General features: G+C 34.8%; 1 protein-coding gene across 1 annotated transcript; it reads left to right on the forward strand.

The window, feature by feature from the left end:
• Positions 1 to 7286: 7286 nt before the first annotated feature.
• On the forward strand, positions 7287 to 9446 carry LOC111381679 (metacaspase-3-like). Its single transcript, XM_023005480.1, has 5 exons — positions 7287 to 7720; positions 7820 to 8150; positions 8214 to 8331; positions 8713 to 8871; positions 9163 to 9446. The coding sequence occupies exons 1-5, from the start codon at positions 7375 to 7377 to the stop codon at positions 9220 to 9222; spliced, it is 1014 nt and encodes a 337-aa protein (XP_022861248.1). The 5' UTR covers positions 7287 to 7374; the 3' UTR covers positions 9223 to 9446.
• Positions 9447 to 9781: the final 335 nt, after the last annotated feature.

Consider the following 9781-nt stretch of genomic DNA (forward strand, 5'->3'; position numbering starts at 1 on the left):
GCATGAAAGGGAACACAAGGTTCTCATGCAGAGAGAGTAGAGAGACAGAGAGATATCGAAACCATATGGAACAAGAGAGGGGCGCCCAAGAATAAATAGTTAGAATTAGGTCACAATAACACTTGAGAGGGTTATGTCTATAAGCTGTCTAAATAAGTGGAGACGGGTCATGAGCAGCACTAACTAAAATTATGTTGCTTCAAATGGCCAAACAAATTGGGGTCGGGGCAATTTCACTTTGATGTGGATTTTCCGTTCAATCATTAGGTTGATGTCAATTGAGGAAGCTACCGAGTTAATATCATAGTCCGAGGAGGTCGTTTGACAACAATCTGCTAAACAAACCTCCACCTTGGCGTCCAAAGACCTACAAAGAAAAACATTATCACCTATTAGTAATACTTCCAATATAGGGAACCAACAAAATTGAAACCTAATTACCTCCACCAATGTTTAGAAGATCCATGCAACTTCTAAGCTTCACCAATGGTAGCACCTTGGTGCATATGTCCAAAAGTTATATTATGTATGTATCTTTTCAAGTCTTACTACTTGTGACACAATGTTTTTAATAAAATAGTTTAATATCAATGTGTTTGGAGCGTTCGTGAAAAATAGGATTTTTGCATAGGTGTATGGAAGATTGGCTATCTGAATAAACTACTACATAGTCATTCAAAGCACAGTTTATGAAGCTGGCTTCTAAGCCACAATGCTTCTTTAATTGCCTCAGTGGAGGTAATATATTCTGATTCAGTCGTAGATAATGCAACTATGTGTTGTAACTGTGACTTCCAACTAACACAAGAGTTAGACAAAGTAAACACATAGGACGAAGTAGATTTTCTATTGTCTCTATCTCCTGCATAATCCGTATCTACAAAACCTTTCAATTTTACACTTTTTTATTGGCACCAAACTTTAGACCTACATTACAAGTCCTCTTTAGATACCATAACATCCATTTTAAGGCTTCCCAATGCTTAGGGCCTGAATTCGACATGTATCTACTAAGAGTACTAGCAGCAAAAGTTAAATTCAGTCTGGTGCAAATCATTAAGTACATAGTAGAACCAATCACATTAGAGTACGATATCCTACTTATGTATTCTATTTCTTTTTTATTACAAGGAGTCTGATATTTAGATAATACAAAATGATTAGTTAAAGATAATGTAACAGGTTTGGACTCATACATGTCAAATCTTTTCAATACTTTTGAAATATAAGATGACTGATGTAAAAACAAGGTAGAATTTGACCCATCTCTTTCAATTTCCATACCTAGGATTCTCTTAACTTTAACTAAATCTTTCATGTTAAATTCTCCATTCAAATTTGTTTTTATCTTACTTATCTATTTAGTCGATAAATCAATCAAGAGCATATCATCCACATACAACAATAAAAACACACAGTCATTGTTGGCATGATCATATTGGAAGTACGAGCAATGATCAAATTTATTTCTTTGAAACCCTATAATGGGTACACAAGAGTCAAATCTTTTATATCACTGGTTAGGTGATTGTTTTAGGCCATATAAAGATTTTTTCCAGAAACACACATGATCGAGTTTTAGTTTATCTTTAAAACCTTTTAGTTGATTCATAAAAATTTGTTCATCAAGTTCATCGTGTAAAAAGACAGTTTTTACATCAAATTGTTCAAGTTCCCAGTCAAAGTGTGTAACTAATGCAAGCATAACCCTAACATTAGTATACTTAACAATTGGTAAACAAACTCGTTATAATTAACACCCTTCTTTTTGTATATTCTTTGACCACTAACTTAGCCTTAAATCTTAAGGGCTCAAATTTACTAGCACCCTTCTTAATCTTAAAAATCCATTTACAATCAACTATTGATTTATTCTTAGGTCTAGGTACTAATTCCCATGTTTGATTCTTTTTTAAAGAACTCATCTCCTCTTTCATTGCCTTGAACCACTCTTCTAATTGTTCACTTCTCATACCTCATCGAAAGTTCTTGGTCTCTATCCGCTAGATCCTCATAGCTAGCATGAGCAAAAGCTGGCTCAAATTCATATCCGAATCTTCTAGGCTCTCTCGCTTGTCTGATTTCTCTATCCCTAGCTAAGTTATAATTTGCTAAGGGGTTTTTTACCTCAGGGTGCTCTTCTATCACTTCTTCCTCTCTATTATCCACTTCAAGTTGCTGAACCTAAGTTTCCACCACATTATGGTTAGCAGGTACATATATGCTAAGTTTTCCTAACTCCACCTTCAACTGATTTCTTTCTTCACTTTTTTCTTCTTCATTCACAAGTTCAAATTCAGTTTTAAGGCAAGGTATTTCAACTTCATTAAATGTGACATCTCTGCTCACAATGATTTTAACCCCCTTTTGGCTTATAGCCTACAACCTGTAACCCTTAATACCATTTGGGTAACATAGAAAAATACATTTCCTAATTTCAGGTTCAAGTTTTCCTTCACTCTAATGAGAACAAACAGCACAACCAAAAGTTCTAATCACAGAATAATCACTTAATTTACCTCACCATTTTTTCATGAGGAGTGTCACCATTCAATGCAACAGATGAAGTCAAATTAATTAGATAACAGACAGTTGTAACAGCTTCGCCCCAAAATGACTTTGGGACAGTAGAACTTAAGATCATACAACACAACTTGTCAAGAATAGTTCTATTCATCCTTTCAGCTACCCCGTTTTGTTGGGCAGCGTAAGGAATAATCTTATACCTTGTTAGTTCATTTTCTTTGCACATATTATCAAATTCAGTGTTGTAAAACTCTAGACCATTATCGGTTCTTGAAAATCTGATTCTTTTAGCAGTTTAGGTTTCAACCTATTTTTTTCAATTACTAAAACTGTGGAATGTATTGGACTTATCTTTTAAAAGATAAACTCACACTTTTCTCAAGAAATCATCTATAATAGATAAGAAATACCTATTCCCACCAAATATGGGATTACTAGCAGGACCCACAAATCTAAATACAAATATTCAAACATGTCTTTAATTTTATGAACACTCGTGGAGACGAAAGATTTATGATATTTATCAAGCACACAACGATCACAAAAAAGACAAATCAGACACATGATCATTTCCAAAAACACCATTTTCATTAATGAGTTTAAGACCCTTAATACATGTGTGTGCAAGTTTATTGGACCATTTATGTGTGTGATTTGCCTTGGCAAGGGAGATAAGAGGATCTAGACCTCTTATCAATTCTCCAGTGGTGACATAAATATCATTTTTCCTAGTTCCTTTAATCAAAAACCAGAGCACCCTTTACCAATTCTAAGGTTCCATTTCCAATTTTACTAGTGAACCCCGTCCGGTCAAAGATCGTTGGGAGTGTTTTTCTTCAACGAGAGGCCAGCCTTTTCAAGTATCCCTACCGAGATTGAGTTCCTAAACAATTCAGGGATGTACCTAACATCTTTTAAAGTATACACAAAATCAATGTCGAACTTTAATGTAATATCACCAATCCCAACAACAATATAAGTAGAGTTGTCACATAGCACAACACATCCATCATTTGATTCGTGCAAAGTTTCAAACCAATCTTTTTGTGATGTTACATGAAAAGATACATCATAATCAAGTATCCATTCATGCAAACAAGAATTGACAATTATGTTTAATTCGGCAGGATAAGCTACAGAACTAGTAATCTCAACGTTGGAAATGAAAGACTTTCACTTTATCTCTCTCTTTTCCCTTCAGCCTACATTTCTCTTTATAGCAGTCTTTTATAAAATATCCTGTGTGTCCACAGCCATAACATTTTCTAACTTTGGTTCTAGATTTTGATCTAGACCTATCATTGCATTGCCCTTCTTTTTATTTCCATTACTAATTGACTCGCTATTATCATGGGACCTGTTGTGACTGTTTTGCCTAAACTGAGTTCTATCCATTATCATGTAAATCTCACCGCCTTTTTTATCAGATTTTTCAGCTTTAATCTCCATCTCTTTTACTTTTAAGAAAGTCAACGACAATTCCAGGCGTCAAAGTATCCCTATTATACTTGATTGCATTTTTAACTTCCTTATAGGTATCAGGTATAGAATTAAGCAAAATTATAGCTTTATAGATTTCTGACACCATTTCTTCACAGTTAACTGAGTGTTCGACAAGTTTGTTAAAAATGTCTAAATTGTCATCAAAATTCTTTGAATGATTTATTTTAAAACGGAAAAAATGCTCTAGTAATTAAAGCTTGTCTGGAATAAATTTGAGCAAATACAGGTTTTCTAATTTTGTCCAAAGATTTTTTGTGATTTTCAGTTTTCCCACTTTTCTTAAAAAGAACGCCAAACAAGTATAAAATTATCGAAGTATAGACAAGGTCATCAACTTTCTCTTTTTGTTCTTTTGAATATTCAGCAAGAAAATTGCCTTTAATGACTTTTGAATCCTTTTGTTGTACCAAAATACCCCTCGTATTTTGTTGTCATATAGAAAAATCACATATTCCGTTAAAGATTTCTAAATTAAAATTGTGAATTGTCATTTTACAGATCAATCAAAAAATGCACAGATTCACAATCAAGCCACACAAAATAGTCTTAGGGTCACAAATAGTATATATATCGTTCTAGACTCCCAAGATTTCGTGAGATTTACAATTTCATATCAAAGAAATGTTCAAACAGGTAAGGTTTAGGCATTCTAACGTAATCAACTGGGTAACGACGAAATGTGTCAATAAACAAGGTAGTTTCAATCAAAGTAATTTTATGACAGAGTATATCACAGAGATAATAATTGAATTTTTTCGCAAAACAAAATACTACAATCGCATAAGAACATATAGTTCCTGATTTCTAACACAAGCAATGGTTACCCCACACAGTTACCCCAAACCTATTGCCATCTCACACGATGGCACACTAGTTCAAAAATTTAACCGGGATAAGCAAATTTACCAGAGTGGACAAGTCTGAAGTTCGTAAAATCGAGAGATGCGAATATGCTGTTTTAGGACCACTATTATTCGTCTTAAAGATTTATAAATATATATCAATGCAATTGGGTAATGATCGCAAATCAAGCGTCCATAGGCAAAATCGTCCAACTTTTCCTGCATAACTTGANACAACTCGTTCAGATCGACCTTCATACGCTTGCAGGAAGGGACACCTCTGCCCATAGAGTTCGAATATAGGTATAGTTTTTTTGGTCGGTCACTGGTTTGGCCGGAATTGAGGTTTTCATATTCGGCCCTTTTCGAAAAATCCCCAATTTCAGCCTTCTTTTGGTCGATTTCTGGACGAAGAAGCACAATATTACTCTGATACTAGATGTTGAGCGGAAGATGATGCCCACCAAGATTTGAACTAGGCTTAGTTTCTCCTCCAATAGACAGCTTAATCAAAATCAACCCAAAACCCTCAAAATGCCTCTTCACTTACGGTTGCTTCCCTTCACCCACTTAAGATGCACAAAAAATGGCCACAAAGGCAGTGGACAAAGAGAGCACAAAAAGGAACACAAGTTTCTCATGCTGAGAGAATAGAGAGGTAGAGAGAGACTGAAACCGTATGGAACAAGAGATGGGTGCCCTAGAATAAATAGTTAGAATTAGGTCACAGTAATGGGTCATGCCCAATTAAGGGTTTAAGTGGGAACTTGAGTGGGTTTCATCTATAAAGTGTCCAAATAAGTGGAGACGGGCTATGAGCAGCACTAATTAAAATTAGGCTGCTTCAAATTGCCCAAACAAATCGGGGTCAGGTCAATTTCATTTTGATGTCGATTTACCGTTTAGTCATTAGGTCAATACCGACTGAGAAAGTTACCGAGTTAACATCATAGTTCGAGGAGATCGTTTGACAATAATTTTTCTAACAGTAAAGAGTCAATAATCACAACCAAAAAAATAATCTAACGTTGCGTTGAACTTGCATACACTTTTGTTATTCTCTTTAACTTATCTCTACACAAAATTAAAATGGATGCTTCTTTCCTCCCTCCCTTTTGTGTTAAATAAAGGATTTATTGCCGAAGTTCAACCCCAATTTGTTTGTTTATTTCTTTCCCTTGAAGCACTTTTCTCTCTCTTGAGTAGGCATCTTCTTATTTCTTTCTAGTTGGCAGAGTATCTTCCTTTTCCCACTCTCTTATATAATTTAGTATGCTCAGGACAAATAAAAAATACAAAAATTAATTTGAGTTCACTGACTAATCAATTTATTAGTAAAAAAGTCTTAATATGCTATTAGAGTTCAGTAAGTTGAAACGAATAATTTGATCCATTTAAAGCTCAAACAAGCATTCCGATTTTAAGATTGAGTTATTCTCCTTGACAATGTCTATCTTTTAATATGAAATCCCAAGCTCTCTAACAGAGATAACAAAATAATCCACCCCGTCCTGAATGGGGCCAAAAAAACCCGCCCCGACGGGTTCTCGGGGGGGCGGGGCATTGAAGAAGATTAAACAAAATAAAAAATTGTTAGTTTGAGCATTGTTTGTTTTGGATTTTAAAATTTTGAATTTGTAGTTTATTCTCTAATAATAGCATAATTCGAAATTTTGAAAATGTAAATATATATATAAAATAAAATAAACAAATGGGCTAACGCCCCCGTCCTGAACACGCTCCACTACCATCTCTACTCTCTAATCACTGCTGATTCATGTCTTATTCTCTTTAATATTAAATTTGTGTTATTTAGTAAATACTAATTGTTCTGCTAGGGTCTCTTTCACTGGTCATGTGAATCTATACCTTCTAATCCTTTTCCATGGGAATAACTTTTTAGTCCAACATATGATGCTTATAGAGCTGGAATTTTCATAGCATTTCAAAGTTGGTCATTTTTATCAGAATATTATTATTCTAAAACGGTGTTTAGATGATAAGTATTTTGTCGTTTTTATCGGAATATTATTACTCTAAAAGGATGTTTGATAAGTATGATTTACCTTGAATAATTTTCAAGTTGAGGCTTTTCTTTACTCAGTTATGCATCTATTTTATTTTAGTTTATGCTGTAAAACTATAATATTAGAATAGTATAATGAGTTCACCTTGTCACTAACAGATTTATTTAAATTTCAGTCCAAAATTTTAACTAATTTATAGGCTCAGAGCAAATAAAAAACTCAAAAATTAATTTGAGTTTACAGTTCACTTGACAAGAACCAATTTAATCAAAAGTTCAAGTGCCACTGAATTATACAGTTCTATTACAGGAAAAGGAAGTAGACACTGGAATCTGATTCTCAACCTGAGGCATGGACGAAACTACAAAAGTTGTCAAACTTGGCATATAAAATAAATCAAGCGGTGCATAGAAGCTTGTATGTATTAAGCTTCTTTTGGCATTTCAGTTCTAAGAAATCAAGCAAAAATAAGAGATATGGCAACAAGGAATTTTAGGAAAGAGATATGCAGGCATTGTGGGTTGAAGTTGCTGGTGCCTTTTGAGGAACGAACCATACACTGTCCTTCGTGTGGTGGTATTACAATACTGCAAAGTCGCTTCAATGGTAATGTCCACTATCTACCGATTAACACGCAGGTTACAGGCTCAAATCAGGTGTCCCCTTCTCTTGCACATGGAAAGAAAAGAGCTGTTCTGTGCGGCATTACCTACAAGGGACATCAAAAGAGTCTCAAAGGTAGCGTTAATGATGTGTTAATCATGAGAGAACTTCTGATTAAGAGGTTGGGTTTTCCCAGTTCTTCCGTTCTGCTGCTCACAGGTATCAATCACTTTCTAATGAAATTTGAAACATATTCATATTTACTTGTGCAACAAATATGCACAGGAATTCGAAAGTCTTAAATAAATTGTAGTGCAGAAGAAGAGAGAGACCCATACAGGATTCCAACTAAGCACAATATCCGAGCATCCCTCCGTTGGCTTATTAAAGGTTGCAGGTCAGGAGACTCCTTGGTGTTTTACTACTCGGGCCATGGCTCTCGAGTAAGAGATCGTGATGGTGATGAAATTGATGGATATGATGAATCATTATTGCCCGTTGACTATGAGACTGAGGGAAGGATACTGGATGATGAGATCAATGCCACCATTGTGAGGCCGCTACCCCATGGAGCTACACTTCATGCCATCATTGACACCTGCTTCAGTGGAACCTTCTTAGATCTTCCACATGTGTGCAGTATAAACAGGTTAGAATATCAAAACTTTAATCATTTCACTATCAAAACTTGTAACCGAACACATCATTTCAGGGAAGGATACTATAAGTGGGACGACCATCGCGTATCCCACGCATATAAAGGTTCCAGTGGGGGATTTGCAATATGTATTAGCGCCTGTAAAGATCATCAAAATTCTGCAGATACTACGGTTAGTACCACAAACCTTTTGTTATCCTACATGGTGTGGGGATGTTCTTAATTAAAATCTAACACTACATATTAAAACCTAGAGACTGCTTATGACTATCCTGATGCAATGAAAATATCAAATGAGTTCCATTTAAATCTGAAATTTAATTTCTTCTATCGACAGGTGCAGTATTTTAATAGCTTGCCAATTTATATATTAACCGAACCACAACTAGTTCAACAGTATTGTAATGTAACATATGTCCTTATATGTTAGCTGATATAGCACACAATTTTCATGGATGGTCTCGTCCAACGAGGAAAATCTTAATTTTGATCTCTTAGGTAATTACGTAAGGATCTATACACCATAAGTGACAATTATTTGGATTTACTGTAGGCTTTCTCTGGTACAGCAACTGGTGCCCTAACTTACAGCTTTGTCAAAACCTTGGAACAAGAAACAGAATTAACTTATGGACGCCTACTGATTGCTATGATTGAGAGAATAAGAAAAGCACAAGAACAAGTAGGCTTGAAAGAGTCCCATGAATCACAGGTATACTTTTATTAGATTGTTATGGTTGTTTTTACATGTATGCAGCATCATTTCACATCTTACATAGCATGTTTTAGTTAGAGAAAGACTGGTAATAGTACAAAGCAAACATGTCTTCAAATCGACAAACTGAAGGAAGGAACAATCAGTGCACAATATCCTTTGTTTGTTTACTATTTGTAATACACTACTATCGTTATTTTTATTTTTATTTTTTTTAACTCGATATCAATTAAAGCTATCCCGTCAAAGGAAATTTTGGTAATGAGTTATTTGCTTGGTGTTTTGTAGGAACCTCAACTGTCTACTACTCAGATGTTTGACATTCACTCCAAGCTCTTTACTATATGAAGTGTATAGGCTGTCAATTTCCGTGGCTGATTTGTGACCACCAATAAGAATATCTGTCTTTACAAGCTTGGAGTTGTATACCCCCATTAATTTTGGCAAACTACGTACTATAAAGCTATCATAATCCTAGTGTCTGTGTGTTGATTGTAATTGGTCTTTTGCTGTTACCAGTATATTTCAATAATATCCCTTGGGCTTGCATAAGCTTAAGGATGTTCTCTCTTTCTTGTGCCTGTATACGTATTGTCACGTATTTTAGAAAGGAACAAAAAAATACTTAATTATTCCTCCACACAGCAAAAAAAGTTTACAGGAGAAGCTAGTTTTTGAATTAGTTTGCTGAAAAGCAAAAGATCAGTGGAACTAGACAAAGCATGTAATACCCCAATGAACAATGAATACAGAAATCAGATCCCTCTCTGAAATTCTAATTCGGTAGACAATGTTGGAAATTTGTATATGAAATTTGTTAGGAAAATGTGTAATTGGCAATCTGTGACCAAAGGACCTATTTGTCAAAATTGTAAAGTCAAAGACTAAATTGTACATGTCAAATAGT

The sequence above is a fragment of the Olea europaea genome, chromosome 3, assembly GCF_002742605.1.
Source record: "Olea europaea var. sylvestris chromosome 3, O_europaea_v1, whole genome shotgun sequence".
Lineage (NCBI taxonomy): Eukaryota > Viridiplantae > Streptophyta > Magnoliopsida > Lamiales > Oleaceae > Olea > Olea europaea.